At 41.2% G+C, this 19,262-nt stretch overlaps 1 protein-coding gene and 1 non-coding gene across 2 annotated transcripts; one reads left to right on the forward strand and one right to left on the reverse strand.

Annotated features, from left to right (window-relative positions):
* Positions 1-6,188: 6,188 nt before the first annotated feature.
* LOC133795712 (uncharacterized) lies at positions 6,189-6,680 on the reverse strand. Its single transcript, XM_062233164.1, has one exon. The coding sequence runs from the start codon at positions 6,678-6,680 to the stop codon at positions 6,189-6,191; it is 492 nt and encodes a 163-aa protein (XP_062089148.1).
* Positions 6,681-16,393: 9,713 nt separating this feature from the next.
* LOC133799029 (small nucleolar RNA R71) lies at positions 16,394-16,500 on the forward strand. The gene has a single exon (XR_009876237.1). It is a non-coding gene; the product is annotated as a small nucleolar RNA R71 (small nucleolar RNA).
* The last annotated feature ends 2,762 nt before the right edge of the window (positions 16,501-19,262 follow it).

Raw genomic sequence — 19,262 nt, forward strand, 5'->3', positions numbered from 1 at the left:
CTACTACATATGCTTTCAGGGCACAATTCCAACAATCTCCCACTTCCCCTAAAGGCAATGAGGCATCTCTCTCATTCCCGTATTTCTTACATGCTCCTTCAAAGATTTTATGGATAAATTCTTTGTGAAAGGATCTACAAGATTATGCTCCGAAGCTATCTTTATAACTGCAACATCTCCTCGATGAACTATCTCTCTAAGCAAGTGATACTTCCTCTCAATGTGCTTTCCTCTCTTGTGACTCTGTGGTTCCTTTGAGTTAGCTACTGCCCCACTGTTGTCACAGTATAGGACTAATGGCTTATCCACTTCTGGCACTACTTCCAGATCGGAATAGAACTTTTTGAGCCACACAGCCTCCTTAGCGACTTCACAAGTCGCTATATACTCGACTTCCATGGTGGAGTTTGCAATGATGGTTTGTTTAATACTTCGCCAGACTACCGCTCCTCCTCCAAGAGTAAACACTGATCCAGAAGTCGATTTCCGAGTTTCTCTGTCTGATTGAAAATCAGCATCAGTATAACCAGTGGGGTTCAGGTCTCCACTTGAATATACAAGCATTTAATATATAGTATTTCTAAGATACTTGAGAATATTCTTCACTGCAGTCCAATGACTCAATCCAGGGTTGGATTGATAACGACTGACTATCCCTACTGCATAACAAATATTAGGTCTTGTACACAACATAGCGTACATTAGACTGCCTACCGCTGAGGCATAGGGATACTGTCTCATGTCTTCCTCTTCCTGAGGTGTTTTGGGAAACATCGCGATGGGTTTTGCGGTGAGGCTGCCCAGGATAGTGGGTCAGCGTGATTTGGATGGAGTCATTATGGACCAGTATTTAAAGTGAGCCCACTTCTATCAGTAAGGACAAGTAACACAACTGATCGTTATTCAGATCTTTGTGTGAGAGATGAAGTATTCCTTCATGGAAATTCAAGGTCCATCTTATCAGATGAAGACTCTATTATTACTTCCAAGTTTTGGAAGGGTTGCAGAAGATGATGAATATAAAATTGAAATTTAACACAGTTTATTACTCACAGACTAATGGTAAATCAGAGAGAGTTATCTAGTCATTGAAAGGGCATCTTATGAGATGAATGAGATGTTATATCTGGATCCTGAGGTAGTTTAGGGGACCATTGAGGTTATTGAAAAGGTTAGTGTTGTGAAAATTCTAACGATTAAAATATGTGCAAGTATACACAGTCACAAACAAGTAATACAGTGATAAAGTATCAAAGTTCGTCTTCACAGGGACTTTTAAACTAAATAAACGCAATATCAACTAAAAACAATTTAAAATCAAGTAACCCATTCAAGAGAATAATTGAGTGATTAATTCTGGAATTAAATGTAAATATTCAAATTTAATTAAACTAAAAAAAATTAGAGACCAAATGAAGTAATTCTGCGTAAATTTCAGATGTGAGAAAATGAATCTGGGTGGTTAATTCCCCTCTGCTTCGTTCCAGTTGTTACAGCAATGGTTCAGCAATTATATCAGAGTTAACAGATTTCATAAATGCCCAGCAAGTTTTTCCCAAAACTTACAGTATATTATCTATAACCCCCTCAACACATTCCTGCATTAAATCAGGTTATAAACAATCCAACAAACACTAAATCTCCAGTTATACAAGGCAGCAAAATATTCCTATTCCACTACTCAAAATTACCTAAAACTAGGCAAGTTCTTGCATCAATTAAATGGGTTCAGCTGGGTTTTACTTTTCCAAGTTAGATCCAGCTTAATAAATGTTAAATATGGCCAGTACATAACATTAAATCAACATTCCAACACATTTAATTGAACAATGATATAATTACTCTAACCATGCATTCAAAATATTACTTCATACAAAGGGTTCATAACCACCTAAATCCTCAAAAGCTTAGTTCATGACTGAAATTACAAAGACATAACCAGTAAGTAGAGTTTCCATAGAGTTTGAGCAGAGAAACTAGATAGAAAATTAATACAAAATGAGAGGGAAAGATTAGAGAGATATGAGTTGGTGAGCTCAAGTCCCCCTCTGTGCGTCTGCCTTCTTCTCCTCTTTTTAGTACTCCTTTCTCTGTTTTTCGTCCTCCCTTTTCTCTGTGTACTTCTCTCAAAACATAATTCAGAAATTCTTCAATAATGGGGTCTCCCTATTTCGGCTGGTACCCTTCTTTTTTAGGGTACTTTGCTTTACCCTAATTAGAAAGTCAAAGTCCATCTTGCCCCTCTATTCTGCCATGCCATCCAGCTGACTTAGTTGTACAAAATTCTGGCCACCTCAGCGCCTATTATGTCTCATTAAATCCAGCTGGAAGTTAGTCACGTTTCCTTCCTGGGCTCTGCCAATTGCTACGTGGTAGTCGTTACAGCAATGATAGAACAGCTACATGCATTTTCCAGACTTGTTGTTCCCTTTTTGACTCCAAAGTTCTCGATCACCTATTTCAGCTTCCTTTCCTGCTTAGCACATACAATAAATTGCATAAATCACTCAAACATATGACAATACAAACACAAGGTCCCTTACTACACAGACACACTAAATTGAACACAATTACAAGAAATAAAAACTCATTACTCTTTTGTTTAATTCAAAAATCAAGTTTAAAGATATAAAAATAACTCTAAATCTTAGAGTTATCAACACCCCAAACTTAGCCTATTGCTCGTCCTCGAGTAATGATGACACAAAAATAAACACAACAAATAAAATACAATACACAACTTAACAGATGAGAGATCCAAAGAATTCAAAATGGCCTAGTGAACATGCTGCTCTCAGAAAAGTGGAATTAAATGGAATGGTGAATTGCTTCTGCCTTAACCCTATATGCTGCCCTTCTCACGTTCAGCTCACTGGATATCATTAATATCTCCCCAAAGTCACCTAATCAATAGTTTATACAAGTGTATCCCACCAAAACTTTGAATTTCTCTACAACTACCCTTTGATTTTGACATTCATTATAGCTCCATAAGTTGGATTAGTGCACTCCTCTCCACTAATGTAGTCTAAACTTATCCCCTTGATCAATAGGACTTTACTAAGCTTGTAATGTAAGGCTTGGGCTAGGGTATGGTAAAGGATGTCTTTTAACTAGCTTAAAACCTAACCACCTCACTTGTCAAAAACCGAGCCTCTCCCTCATGATTTATCTCTCTTGAATTACTTCCCTAAACGTTTTCTACTCACAAAGACATGTTGTTGTAATATAATTCTCTTGCTATTTTTATTCTTATCTCATTCTTTTTTTTTTCTTTCTTTTTCTTTGTTTTCCTTTTTCTTTTTCTTTTTTCTGATATTTCATTTACTATATATTCTGTTTTTATTTTTTTTATTTTTTTTTTTTACTAAACATATTCAAAACAAGAAAGATAACACTATAATACAATTATATGATAGATAGCAAGAGAATATGCTTGATAGTATATAATGGTATGCCTTGTGAGCTAATTCCCCACCCCAAACTTACAACCCAACATTGTCCCCAATGTGGCTAAAATGGTAATCATGAATTAGCTCGCCACAAGCTACACTCACCACACGCACCCCAAACTTAGCATGAAAATCAATTTCTGACAAGTGAGAGCAATTAAGTTGGGACATGTATGGAAAGTGTATTATAGGGGTAATGGGTATGCATGAACGGGTTGAACACAAAAATAGGCTAAGCGGCTCAAAAATTGGGTGACTAAGGGAAAAATATGCGTATAAGGAAGGCTAGAAAGGCTCAAGCGTCCAAAGATGGCCTAAATCATTTCTAAGGGGGAAGTCTAGCTAGGATTTCGCTTCAAGGAAATGCACTAACCAATTCTAGATGCTAATATTACATATGCAGTAGTCATTGGAAAAATTCAAAGTGTGGTGGGAAAACTAAAGTATATACTATTGAGGAGAGACTAAAAGGAAACATCCATGATATCCAGCAACTAAACAAGCAGAGGCAACATATAAAACCAGGCAGCAACATGAATGGAATGAATGGAAAGTATCATCATCGAGCAGAACACTAGGCCATAGGAATATATTTTAAATCTCTCAATGACACACTAAAACACACAAACAACAACAAGACAACACAGAAACATAACACTAACAACAGAACATAAAAACTAAAACAACATAACACAGAACATAAACGAAAAATAGCTAATAGGAAAGGGAACCCCCTTCACTCGAAGTCCTCTTGAGGAACATCCGGATTTGGTGTTGATGGTGCAGTCCAGGGATCGAGAATCTGTTTTGGAAATTGTGGAAACTTGGGAACAACTCGCGGAGTTAGCTTCTTGAAAGTGCGCTCCATAATTCCATCTCGTTGCTGCTCGTATTGCCAGAAGGTTTGCATGCGGACGCACATCTCCTCTTGTCTTTGATGCATTTGTTGCTGTATCAATTCAAATTGAGTAAAACGCTCCAGGAGGGGGTCACTGGCCGAGGCAGAAGCGAAGGTTGAGGCTCGAGTTGCCTTGGGAGCTCGGGAAGGGCCAAAACTTACGGGCCCCTTTGGATGCAGCAACCCCTCCTCGGGCCAAACGGGAACTCCAGCGTCTCGGCAAAGGGCAGTGACTGTGGCAGGTAAGAACAGCTTCCCCTTGCCTCGGTGTGCACAGTCAAAGATCTCTTGGGCCAATACGGTCCCAACATCAACAGGTAGTCCTCTCTGCATGCAAAAGAGCATGTATGCACGATCCCGATTCACGGTGGAATCATGCGATGTGGGGCAGAGAGTTGTTTGTACAAATGAGTATAAGCATTTCATATCATGCTCCAGCTCAGTCCTCCGAAAATGCAGATTGCCCTGGTCATCCGAATCCCAAACAGAGTCGGGTTTAGCTACTACGGCCATAACTTCTTCTAATTCATCATCGGTCACTTTCCCTTTGCTAGGTGTAAAATCGCACTGAACTGATTCCAATTCAAACAGACTGTTAATGACTGCAGCAGAGAATGGTACCACGACCTGCCGTACGATGACCTCGGTTGGCCATTCATGAGACAGAAAGTTGGCATAAAATTCCTGGACAATCTCCATCACTGCAGGCTCGGTTTGCACACAGAAATGCTCCCAGTGCCTATCACGAATCATGGCATGCACCCACTCGGGTAGCTCATCAATCCCAGCTGCATCGGTGACCAAACCCCTCTCCATGTAAAAATCTCTGGTGGCCACGGTATTGTGGTACTTTGTCTCTGCCGTTTGACAATAAAACTTCTTGACTTCATGGAAAGGTTCCCTTACCTTATGCGCCACCTGTTTAATTCTCGGCATTGTGGGACTCGGTCTAGGCGGACGGTGAGGGCTCGAGGGCTTTGGTGATGCGTGTGGAAAAGGATGAACGGGGTGATTTGTGTGAAATGGGGGCACGGGTGAAGTGGGAAATGGCTTGGGTTGCTGTCGGTGTCAGGTGGAGTTTGGTGAAAAGAGTGGCAAGGGCGCTGGTTCACGACGGGATGCGGAGGAGGCGAACGGGTGGCTTACGGCGGCTTGGAGAAGGGGAAGAGGAAAATGATGGTGGAAAAGGTGGGGTAGGGTTTTAGATTTGTGGGCTAATGTGAAGTTGATGGGCTGACCGAGTTGGTGAGGAAAATGATGGGTTTGACTACACATGGGGGGCCCAGTTGACTTACTCATAAAGCCCAATAAAATATAAGGGATAAATGGATCCTTTTCTATTTGAATATGCCCGGCCTGCTGGGTCCACAAAAGGCCAATTAAAGAATGAAAGGCCAAATGATTGGTCTGACTAAAAGGAACATGCCCAATGATTGCCCAAGTCATTTTTTTCTTTTTCAGCACGTGCTGTCCTTGTTTTATTTTTTTCTCAGACCAATTGACCTTTTGTAAAACCCCGATACGAAAACAACGTCAATTTCTTTTTGGACCCAGCCTAAATGTTTGCTACCCAGTGTTGCTGACTAGTTGCTATAGCAACTGGGCAGCAACTCTCCACCCCAAACTTAGTTCCTCTGCCCAGATTTCTATGCTCAACCTAGACCCAGTTTTACCAACTCCTGGCTGTCCTTTTTCTTTATTTCCTTCTGCTTTTTTTTTCAAGGGGTAATACACCCCAAACTTAGTTACATACATTATTTATTTACAACTGTCTCTTTCACTCATGGGTTGCCCAAGTGTGACACAAGAAATGCAGGGCAACCCATAGTCTTTCTCCTTCAAGCATCCTTCAGACTGACGGAGGTCTTTTCCCTGTCGACCTCCCCACCCCAGTAGTGCTTCAGCCTTTGCCCATTAACTTTGAACTCCCTCCCGGACTGATCTTCTCGAACTAAAACAGCTCCAAAAGGGTAGACTTCAGTTACTGTGAAGGGATCCGACCAACGGGATTTTAGCTTTCCAGGAAACAGTTTCAACCTGGAATTAAACAACAAGACCTTCTGGTTCTTCTCAAACACCCGCTCCTTAATTCTTTGATCATGCCACTTCTTTGTTTTCTCTTTATACAGCTTGGTGTTTTCGTAGGCAAACAGCCGCATCTCGTCCAGTTCATTCAGCTGCAGTTTTCTTGCTTCTCCAGCAACTACAAGATCCAAATTTAACTTCTTCAATGCCCAAAATGCCTTATGTTCTAATTCCACAGGAAGATGACACGCCTTCCCGAAGACTAAGTGTAACGCCCCAACTCCAAGGACCGCTACCGTGCACATTGAAAACAGTGAAAAACTCGCTAATCGAGTCATTTGGCCATAAACGTGTAACTAAGTGTGATTAGCGGTTTAGGGATTAAAAACTTTGATTAAGATATAACGTCTCAATAGAACGTTTACTGTATACATTGGGATCCCAAAAATATAATTTTAGAGTCTACTACAAAAGAATATTTACAACAGGCCGTTCTAAGCGGCAAAACAGGGTTCAACCCTAGTTCCACTTTCAAACCTCGCCCAAGTATTGGTCGAGCAGCTGCATATGTACACGTCATCACCTAAGCTCTCCAACTCAAGGATGGTCCAGCTTCCTTTTTCCTTTACCTGCACCACAAAGCACCCGTGAGCCGAAGCCCAGCAAGAAAACTCATATGCTCAAAAACAGTCATATCATGATATCAAATCATATCTGGCATGCCTAGCATTCATAGTTCTACTCAGCATGCAAATGAATTCAAACATATGCTGGGGTATCCAGGAAAAGAAAACCTAGCCTTCTGATTGGAGGACTATCAAGTCAATCCTAATCAGATGAGTGTCGTAACACTAAAGGTTCTGATAAACCATGCTGAGTGACCGACAAGCGAATCACTAACTCAAGTGGAAGGGTGTTTGTTGGGTAAGCCTCTAACCTTCAATAGGTTCTGGTAAACCATACTGAGTGACTGACAAGCACGTCACTAATTCAAATGGAAGGCTGGCTGTTGGGTAAGCCTCTAACCTTCAACAGGTCCTGGTAAACCATACTGAGTGACCAACAAGCAAGTCACTGGGGCCTCAGTGCCCAAGCCATGCATATGATGATCAAAATGATCATGCAGAGCCCGTAGCTCTGATCAGATGAGTGAATATCACTTTGAGGTCCTGGTAAACCATACTGAGTGACTGACAACCAAGTCACTAGGGGCCCAGTGCCCATTTCCTGCAATGGCTCTACATGACTAGCCTTTGGCTAGATAAATGCTTGTTTATATTCATCGAACTTGAGGTCGGTCCTGCATTAATGCTTTTGGAGTCATTCAATGCAGAGGGTCGATTAGGTCCAATCGACATAGCTTGCACTACTCACTAGGGTTGTCATGACTAATGAGACAGCACAATGTGGCCAGTGCCCAGTACCACTGCCGAACCTGACTAATAAGTCACAGCTTCACAGTTGATACTAGCACCTTTGCCAAACCTAACTAATAAGTCAGTGCCATGCACAAGTAAGCAATGCTATCAATATGTATCATATGCCAATTATCCAAGAATAGGGCACTCAGCATGCTTACTAAACAGTTGCTAGCATAATTATAATCATGCACAAACACAGAGACTCAAGCTCTGACCAATCTCATATTCATCATTCATGGCATGCCCTAATCACATGTTTCTCATGCATCACATGCATCACATTTAACCAACCAGCATGCCTCAATAATAATCATATGAAAATGGGCAAGATTGCCAAGCATTCATTATGCTATCAATGTTTACATTTCAACATCCAACATGCATCAAACATAACCATGCATGTCACAAATGGGGTGCAGTTTTCTTACCTTGGGTCCAAGCACAGGTTACCAACAAATGAGCCACAAGAACGATCCCGACTCCAAGCCTCTAGTGATAACCTAGTCACAACCATAATATAAAACCTCATCAAAATGAGTAAATAAATACTTCCAAACCCAACCCAAGCCTCCGAGACATCGAATCCCACTCAACTAAGTAGTAGGATCGATCCCGGGCCCTTAGAGCTAAGTTCCCATCACAAAAACCACCATTTAGTATTTTTTCCCTTAAGGGCCGCGGCCCTACATGGCCATGCCGCGGCCCGCCCCCCTGGCAGAGCCTCCTCCATCTTCTTCAAGCTAGGGCCGCGGCCCAACCTTGCACCAGCCACTTTTCTTCGTTTTTTTCATTTTAAAACCTTCCAAAAACCCATCCAAACATTTCCCAATCATTAAATCAAAGTTCCCAAACTTCTCAATGGTCTAAAACCACCAAAACCTGAAGCTCAAACAAACTAAAAACTCAACAATTCACAAAATCCAATTCAAGCTTAAAAACTTTTAAAAACTTAAAACTTAAACTTGAATTACCTCCGATTGAGTTGTTTCCAATTAAATCCTCCGGCTAATAAGCTTCTAATTCTCCTTAGGATTGCTATGTCTCAATCCTTGCTTGATTCCAAGTCCTAGAACTCAAGATACCTTCGAAAATGCGATCGGGAAACGAAAAGGGAACTTTTAGGGAGAGAGAACGTACAGAACGTTCTTTTTATTTTCTTAAAAGGTTACTTCAAGCTTAAGTAGCTTCCAATAAAACCTAACGCTTGGGGTCCCAAAAACACCCCCGGGGACATTATAGTCAAAACTTCCAGAATTTCCCCCTGATCTTACTAACTCCCAATTTATCACCAAATATTAATTCCCATTACCCAATAACCCGGTAATGCTCTAAATACCCCTTGACTTACTCCGAGTCAAGCTTAAATCCCGTTGTGACTTTCCCACTAACTTACCTCCTAGGACCGTCTTGTGCTGGGTAGCCCTGGCATAACCAAATAATAACAAAGCACCACGCCCATTTCACATATATGCCAAAATTGCCCGAAATGGCCAAAATATGAAAATCACCCAATTAATCACAAATGGGTTCACATGCATATTTAATACACCTAAACATGCATATTATCATTAAATAGCATAATAAATCAATTATGGCCCTCCCGGCCTCCTAATCAAGGTTCTAAACCTTATTAGGAAATTTGGGGCATTACACTAAGCGATAAGGTGACATGCCTAGAGGAGTCTTAAAAGTTGTCCTGTATTCCCAAAGCGCATCATCTAGCCGCTGTGACTAGTCCTTGCGGCTTGGGTTCACCACCTTTTCTAGGATCCCCTTTATCTCTCTATTCAAAATTTCTTCTTGCCCGTTAGTCTGGGGGTGATAGGTTGTGGCTATCTTGCGTTTGACGCTGTATTTGGCTAGCAAGGCAGCCAATATTTTGTTTACAAAGTGGGTTCCCTCATCACTGATCAAAGCCCTTGGAGTCCCAAACCTTGTAAACACATGCTTATGCAGAAACTTCATCACTACCTTAGCATCATTTGTGGGGCTAGCCACTGCTTCTACCCATTTCGACACGTAGTCAACAGCCACCAGAATGTATAAGTTCCCAAAGGACTGTGGGAATGGCCCCATGAAATCGATTCCCCAGACGTCAAATAGTTCCACCTCCAAAATACAGTTCAACGGCATCTCATTCCTTGCTGAAATGTTGCCTACACGCTGACAGCGGTCACACTTCTTAGCGAACTCATGAGCGTCTTTAAAAATGGATGGCCAATAATAACCGGATTGGAATACTTTAGCTGTTGTCCGCTGTCCACCAAAATGGCCACCATATGGGGCTGAATGGCAGTGCTCTAAGATGCTGGACACTTCATTTTCAGGCACACAACGCCTCATTATCTGGTCGGGGCACTGCTTGTAAAGGTACGGTTCATCCCAGTAATAAAATCTGATGTCATGAAGAAACTTTTTCAGTTGCTGTTTGTTGAAGTCAGGAGGCTGTACTCCACTTACTAAATAATTCACAACATCGGCGTACTATGGTACCTGTTCTTTCTCCACAACCACCAGCTGTTCATCAGGAAATGAGTCTTGAATTTGTAATTCTGCCTCTAAATTGCTGCTGTGAGTGTTAGTTTCCAGCCTTGATAAGTGGTCCGCCACTTGATTTTCTGTCCCTTTTCTGTCTCGGATTTCCAAATCGAACTCTTGCAGCAACAAAACCCAACGTATTAGCCTCGGTTTAGAGTCCTTCTTGGCTATCAAATACTTGATTGCAGAATGTTCAGTATACACAATGACTTTGGTCCCCACAAGATATGATCTGAATTTTTCAAAGGCAAAAACTACAGCCAGCAGCTCCTTTTCAGTAGTAGTGTAGTTAATTTGGGCATCAACCAGCGTTTTGCTTGCATAATAAATAGAGTGAAAGATCTTGTTTTTCTGCTGCCCAAGAACAGCTCCAATGGCGAAATCGCTGGCGTCACACATGAGTTCAAAGGGTAACGACCAGTCAGGTGCTACAATCACTGGGGCTGTAATAAGAGCTGTCTTCAATCTTAAAAATGCCTCTTTACACTCAGTAGTAAACTCAAATGGCCTATTTTTCTCCAACAAGCTACACAAAGGTTTAGATACCTTAGAAAAGTCTTTAATAAAGCGTTTGTAAAAACCCGCATGTCCAAGGAAACTTCTTATGCCTTTAACTGTGGTAGGGGCTGGCAATTTCTCAATAACTTCCAGTTTGGCTTTGTCAACTTCTATCCCCTTTCTAGACACCTTGTGACCCAATACAATGCCCTCTTGTACCATGAAATGGCATTTTTCCCAGTTCAGCACTAAATGGGTTTCTTCACATCTTTTTAACACCTTCTCTAAGTTCTCCAAACAGCCTTCAAACGAATCCCCATAAACAGAAAAATCGTCCATGAAAATTTCCAAAATATTCTCTGCCATATCCGAGAAAATGGCCATCATGCACCTCTGAAATGTGGCTGGTGCGTTACACAACCCGAAGGGCATCCTCCTAAAAGAAAATGTTCCGTATGGGCAGGTGAATGTAGTTTTCTCTTGGTCTTCTGGTGCGATAGATATCTAATTATACCCAGAATAACTGTTAAGAAAACAGAAAAACTCCTTACCCGCCAAGCGATCCAACATTTGGTCAATGAAAGGCAAAGGGAAATGGTCCTTTCTTGTGGCTTTATTCAATTTTCTATAATCCATCCAGACACGCCACCCAGTAACTGTGCGAGTAGGAATAAGTTCATTACTGTCATTTGTTACCACCGTGACACCTCCCTTCTTAGGAACACATTGGACGGGACTAACCCAAGAGCTATCGGAAATCGGGTAAACTATGCCATAATCAAGCCACTTGATGACCTCTTTTCTAACCACATCCTTCATCACGGGATTCAATCTCCTTTGCTGCTCTACAGAGTGAGTACAATCAGATTCCAGTAATATCTTGTGCATACACAGCGCTGGACTAATTCCTTGAATATCGGCCATTGTCCATCCAATAGCCCTCTTGTGCTGTTTCAGTAACTTCAGCAATGACTCTTCAGCAATAGGCTCCAGGCAGGAAGAAATTATTACAGGCAGTGTGTCATTTTCACCTAAGTACACATACTTCAAGTGGCTGGGCAGCGGCTTTAACTCTAGCTGGGGTGGCTCTTCAACAGACGGTTTTGGTGGCTGGAAGTGCTTTTCTGGCAGATTCAAAGCCTCAAAAATTGTGTTGAATTTTTTCGCTGGTTTATAAGAATCCACCCAAGTAATTATCTGCTCTTCCTCACTACTAGAATCCTCAAAGTCTTCAAAAATCTGAGTGCCCATTGCAGCTTTTTCCACACTTTTGGTAAGTCTTTCAGCTACTAGAGTGTCAATCACATCAATTCTTGAACACTCTTCAACTTCATCAGGAAACTTCATTGCTTTGAACACACTAAAAGTGACTTGCTGGTCATTAACTCGCATAGTAAGTTCCCCATTTTTCACATCAATGAGAGTACGCCCCGTAGCAAGAAATGGCCAACCCAATATAATGGGCACTCCTCTATCCGCTTCATAGTCTAGGATGATAAAGTCGGCCGGAAAAATAAACTTATCAACTTGTACTAGAACATCCTTTATTTTGCCCTCGGGATGAGCCATGGATCTATCGGCAAGCTGCAATGTAACAGTCGTAGGTCGTGCTTCACCAATACCCAGCTTCTTAAAGATAGACATTGGCATGAGGTTAATGCTCGCGCCCAAATCACATAATGCTCTTCCAACATCCCGACCTCCAATAGAACACGAAATCGTAAAACTTCCAGGGTCTTTCAACTTAGGAGGGATCTTATTTTTCAACATAGCACTGCAACCCTCTGTAAGAGCTACAGTCTCAAACTCCCCCAATCTCCTTTTCTTCGTCAAGATATCCTTTAAGAACTTAACATAATTTGGCATTTGCTCTGGTGCTTCGACCAAGGGGATGTTAATATGCAGCTGTTTCAACACATCCAGAAACTTCCTGAATTGACCATCGTGTTGTTGTTTCCGAAATCTCTGAGGAAATGGAAGGGGCGGTTTAGGTCCAGAATTTACTGAAACAGATTGCTGACCCTTTGCTGTAGCAACTGGGCCAGTTTCAGTAACTTCCTGAGCATTTTTGTTACTCGATTCTCCTTCAGTTTGGATTGAAGTGGGCTCCCCACTACCCTTTATTTTCTCCTCAGAATTTTCCTGAAATTTTCCATTCCTTAGATTGATAGCCTTGCAATGTTCCTTCCCATCCCTCCTTGGATTCTCCGTGTCACTAGGTAAAGAACCTTGCGGCCTATTTTTTAATTCATTGGCCAATTGCCCCAGCTGCATTTCAAGGTTTCGAAGAGATGCTGCCTGACTCTGTATCATTGCATCATTCTTGGCCATATAATCCCTCATTAAACTCTCCAAAGAATTAGATTGGGAGCCTTGAGGGTGTTGCGGTTGTGGAGCCCGTGGCTGCTGAGAAAAACCTGGTGGATAAGCTTGCTTTACTGGTGCTGGTGTGTTGCTGGAACTTGCTCCTTGACCCCCCCAAGACAGATTCGGATGTTGCCTCCAAGCTGGGTTATACGAATTTGAGTACGGGCCACTATTTCGGTTAAAATTCTGGTTTCCCACATAACAAACTGCTGCTGGGTTAGAAGGGCAATTGTCAAACATGTGCCCATCTCCACAATATACATAGGAAATGTCTCCAGTTTGAATGGCAGCAGCTGGCTGAATGTTGTTCCCCAAACTCATATTTTTCAGAGTATTTGTAATGCCCCAAATTTCCTAATAAGGTTTAGGACCTTGATTAGGAGGTCGGGAGGGCCATAATTGATTTATTATGATATTTACTGATTATATGCATGTCTATGTGAATTATATTATTATATGAAGGTGAATGCATGCATATGGGCTCATATTTTAAATGCAAGGGCATTTTGGCAATTTGGCCACTGTGGGCGTAATTGTATATTTTGGGTGCATGGTTGAGATTAATTATAATTTTACCACATTGTATGTGGATTGGTTCGAGCTTTTCGACATGAGACGATCATGAGATGTAAGTGTTCGGTCTAGTCATAACGGGCTTAAGTTCGGGGCTCGGGGTGATATTAATGATTAGAGCATTACCGGGAATGAAAGGGTAATGGGGTGTGATTTATTGGTATTTGAGAATATGGAGATTAGTGGGAATCGGGAAGCGTTAATTATGATTAACGGGATAGGCGGAAAGTACCAATTTTACCATTGAAATGGTTTAGAGGCTTTTGTTGGCTTAAGGGTATTTTGGTCATTTTGGGTTTTGGATATATATAACAGAGGAAAGCTGTGGAAAACAGAACAGAAACAGAGCCTATCCTCTCCTTCTCCCTTCCTTCCCGTACAAGTCTTCCTTCACCCTTTTCTTTGAGTTTTGAGAGCCTATCTTGAGGAAGCAAGCTAGGGAGTCAAGCTTGGGAAGGTTTAGCTTGGGTACAGCCGTTGGGAAGGATTCAAATTGTGTTGGAGGTAAGTTTCTAGCATTAATTTCTGGTGCATACTCTGTTTTGATACTAGTTTTCAGCTTGTGTTTTTATGGAGGGTTGTTGGAATTGATGGAGGTTTTAATTGGGGTTTGTCTTGGGTTTTGCTAAGGGTGTGATATAGAACAAGTTTAAGGATTGTATTTGAGGTTTGAGTGGTGTTTTAACTGGGTTTGATGGATTGGTTCCAAGAGAAATCGTAGGGGAAGAAAAACAGGGGTTTTGGCTGAACTGGGGGTTGCGTCGCAGCATGGCCAGGGAGAGTTGCGGCCCTTGGTGTAAACTGGGTTTGGGTGCCTCTGTCTGGGGGGCGGGTCGTGGCATGGCCAAGGAGGGTTGCGGCCCTTAAGGTCATTTTTGCCAGAATGGGGTTTTTAGCTTGGGGATTCAAGCCTTAGGCCTCGGGGTTGAACCTACTACCCGGTTGAGTAGTATTTGAGGTCCCTGAGGTTAGGTTTTGGTTTGGGAACATTTTATTATTCATTTTATTAATGGTACCCTATATGTTTGGTTATGACTAGGTGACCGCTAAAGGATTAAAAGCTGATTGTTCTCGAAGGTCGTTTCTTTTATTAATTCTCGCTCGAACCAAAGGTAAGAAAACTGCACCCCGTGTGTGACATGCATGACTATGATTGATGCATGTTGGATGTTTAAATGTAAACATTGATAGCATGGTGAATGCTTGGCGATCTTGCCCATTTGCATATGATTAATGTTGAGGCATGTTGGGTGATTAAGTGTGATGCATGTGATGCACGAGAAACATGTGATTAGGGCATGCCTTGAATGATGAATATGAGATTAGCCAGAGCTTGAGTCTCTGAGTTTGTGCATGATCATGATTATGCTAGCAACTGTTTAGTAAGCATGCTAAATGCCCTATTCTCGGATAATTGGCATAGGATACATATTGATAGCATTGCACTGACTAATTAGTCAGATTTGGCAAAGGTGCAAGTACCAACTATGAAGCTGTGACTCATTAGTCAGGTTCGGCAGTGGTGCTGGGCACTAGTCACGATGCACTGACTCTTCAGTCAGAATCGACAAAAGTGTTAGTGACAACTGTGAAGCTGTGACTCATTAGTCAGGTTCGGCAGTGACACTGGACACAGGTCAGGTAGCGCTGACTTATTTGTCAGAACGGCCTTAGCGTGAATCACGCAAGCCAACAGTGATTAGATCTAATCGACTACTAGAATTGAATGACTCAAGGAGCATTAATGCCTGACCGACCCTGAGGGTCGATGAACAAAAACAGAGCTTGGAGGCTAGTGGCTTACCTAACAGCCAATCTCCCGCTAGAAAAGAGAGCTTGGAGGCTAGTGGCTTACCTAACAGCCACTCTCCCGCTAGAATCATGTGATGTTCACCCATTGGTTTGAAAGCTTTATATTCAGTGTGATTATAATGATAATCATTTGATAATGTTTATGAAAAGTGTTATGTTTTCTTGCTGGGCTTCGGCTCACGGGTGCTATGTGGTGCAGGTAAAGGCAAGAGGAAGCTGGACCATCCTTGAGTTGAAGAGCTTAGGTGATGATGTGTACATATGCAGCTGCTCGACCGCCACGGCCGAGGTTTAAAGTGGAACTAGGGTTGAACCCTGTTTTGCCGCTTAGAACGGCCTGTTGTAAATGTTTTATGTAATAAACTCTGAAATTTATATTTTTGGGATCCCAATGTATATATTAAATGTTCTAGTGAGACGTTATATCCTTACCAAAGTTTTTAATCCCTAAACCGCTAATCATACTTAGTTCGCGATTTTGGCCAAATGACTCGATTAGCGAGTTTAGCACTGTTTACAAGGCACACCGTAACGGTCCCAGGGGTTGGGGCGTTACAATATTAGTCATGGAGGCCATTTGGGCTGTCAAAGCAGTTAATGCATCTACTTCAAGAACTCCCGCCACCTTTCTACTTGTAGGAGCTCTAGTGTTTGACCATTGATAATTATTACTGGCTATCCTTTCCAAAATCTCAAATGCTTCGTTGTAAGACTTGGAAAGAATGGCTCTATTGGCTGAAGCGTCTAATACCATCCGAGAGGCTGCATTGAGACCATTGTAGAATGTCTCCATTTGTATACAATGTGGGATACCGTGGTGTGGACATTTTCTCAAAAGCTCTTTAAATCTTTCCCACGCATCACTAGTGGACTCGTCTTCAAGCTGCTGAAAAGACATAATTTCGCTTCTGAACTTTGCATTTCTGGTGGGAGGGAAGTATTTGCGCAGAAACTTTTCAGCAAGATCATTCCAATTTGTGACGGAATCAGGAGGCAAAGTGTTGAGCCATGATCTAGCTCGGTCTCTTAATGAGAATGGAAATAGCTTTAGCCTTAATGCTTCCTCACTCACTCCTTGAAGCTTAAAGGAATCGCTCACTTCCAAAAATGAACGGAGGTGGAGATGAGGATCCTCCGTTGGCATCCTGCTGAACTGCCCCACGGTTTGGAGCATTTGAAACATCACTGGCTTGAGCTCGAATTGAGCTGCTTGTATTTCTGGCCTCACAATGCCTGGATTTAGCTCATTAAACATGGGGGCAGCGTATTCCCGTATTGCTCTGGCTCTGTCATCTGCCAAAACAATGGGATTAGTAACTTGCTGGCCATCCCCTTCTTCATCAACATGCTCAGCCATAGTGCCTCGGCTGTTAGCCTTTTGAGCCTTTCTCCTTTTTCTGAAAGTACGTTCAATCTCGGGGTCAATAGGAGCAAGTTCACAGTCTTCTTGCTGGTTCATACACTGTAGGTACCTGAGATTGCATAACCCGAACCAACAAGGTTAAAAACAACCAAAATAAATTGTCAAATAGTTGATCAAACATAATTTAATTTTAAAGTCCCCGGCAACGGCGCCAAAAACTTGTTGTGAAAATTCTAACGATTAAAATATGCACAAGTATACACAGTCACAAACAAGTGATACAGTGATAAAGTATCAAAGTTCGTCTCCACAGGGACTTTTAAACTAAATAAACGCAATATCAACTAAAAACAATTTAAAATCAAGTAACCCATTCAAGAGAATAATTGAGTGATTAATTTTGGAATTAAATGTAAATATTCAAATTTAATTAAACGAAAAAAAATTAGAGACCAAATGAAGTAATTCTGCGTAAATTTCAGATGTGAGAAAATGAATCTGGGTGGTTAATTCCCCTCTGCTTCGTTCCAGTTGTTACAGCAATGGTTCAGCAATTATATCAGAGTTAACAGATTTCATAAATGCCCAGCAAGTTTTTCCCAAAACTTACAGTATATTATCTATAACCCCCTCAACACATTACTGCATTAAATCAGGTTATAAACAATCCAACAAACACCAAATCTCCAGTTATACAAGGCAGCAAAATATTCCTATTCCACTACTCAAAATTACCTAAAACTAGGCAAGTTCTTGCATCAATTAAATGGGTTCAGCTGGGTTTTACTTTTCCAAGTTAGATCCAGCTTAATAAATGTTAAATATGGCCAGTACATAACATTAAATCAACATTCCAGCACATTTAATTGAACAATGATATAATTACTCTAACCATGCATTCAAAATATTACTTCATACAAAGGGTTCATAACCACCCAAATCCTCAAAAGCTTAGTTCATGACTGAAATTACAAAAACATAACCAGTAAGTAGAGTTTCCATAGAGTTTGAGCAGAGAAACTAGATAGAAAATTAATACAAAATGAGAGGGAAAGATTAGAGAGATATGAGTTGGTGAGCTCAAGTCCCCCTCAGTGCGTCTGCCTTCTTCTCCTCTTTTTGGTACTCCTTTCTCTGTTTTTCGTCCTCCCTTTTCTCTGTGTACTTCTCTCAAAACACAATTCAGAAATTCTTCAATAATGGGGTCTCCCTATTTCGGCTGGTACCCTTCTTTTTAGGGTACTTTGCTTTACCCTAATTAGAAAGTCAAAGTCCATCTTGCCCCTCTATTCTGCCATGCCATCCAGCTGACTTAGTTGTACAAAATTCTGGCCACCTCAGCGCCTATTATGTCTCATTAAATCCAGCTGGAAGTTAGTCACGTTTCCTTCCTGGGCTCTGCCAATTGCTACGTGGTAGTCGTTACAGCAATGATAGAACAGCAACATGCATTTTCCAGACTTGTTGTTCCCTTTTTGACTCCAAAGTTCCCGATCACCTATTTCAGCTTCCTTTCCTGCTTAGCACATACAATAAATTGCATAAATCACTCAAACATATGACAATACAAACACAAGGTCCCTTACTACACAGACACACTAAATTGAACACAATTACAAGAAATAAAAACTCATTACTCTTTTGTTTGGTTCAAAAATCAAGTTTAAAGATATAAAAATAGCTCTAAATCTTAGAGTTATCAGTTAGATCTTGGATGCTCACTTCTCAAAGTAAATGGAAAAGTTATGATGATTTGAGATGTAGGAACATGGAGTTCCAAGTAGAAAATTGTATCTTCGTTAGAGTATCACCATGGAAATGGGAAGGAGATAAGGGCAGGTTGAGCCCTAGATTAATAAGACTGTTTGAATTCTGGATAGGACCAGTCAGGTTGTCTATGGATTGGCCTTATCTTTGGCACTGTTAGTTGTACACAGTGTATTTTGTATTTCCATGTTGAGGACATGGGTTAGAAGAGACTCGTGTGTTGAGTTATAAGAATTTGGAGATTGAGGCTAAGTTATCCTTTGAGGAGTAGCCAGTTCTGATTTTAAAAGAAAGAATAAGGTTATGAGGAACAAAATTATACCTTGGGTTAAGGTATGATAAAGAAATAGTGACGTTGAGGAACGACCTGGGGAAACTAGAATCAGTTGTGCGGGATTTTTATTCCGGGTTGTTCAAATAAATTTCGAGGTCGACATTTCTGTAAGGAGGGGATAGTTGTAATGATCCAAATTTCCTAATAAGGTTTAGGACCTTGATTAGGAGGCTAGGAGGGCTATAATTGATTTATTATGTTATTAAATGATTAT

Source organism: Humulus lupulus, chromosome 8, assembly GCF_963169125.1.
Source record: "Humulus lupulus chromosome 8, drHumLupu1.1, whole genome shotgun sequence".
Taxonomy (NCBI): Eukaryota; Viridiplantae; Streptophyta; class Magnoliopsida; order Rosales; family Cannabaceae; genus Humulus; species Humulus lupulus.

Excerpts from the sequence above, each read along its gene's own strand:
- LOC133795712 (XM_062233164.1), bottom strand. The coding sequence starts at position 6,680 with ATGTGCACGGTAGCGGTCCTTGGAGTTGGGGCGTTACACTTAGTCTTC.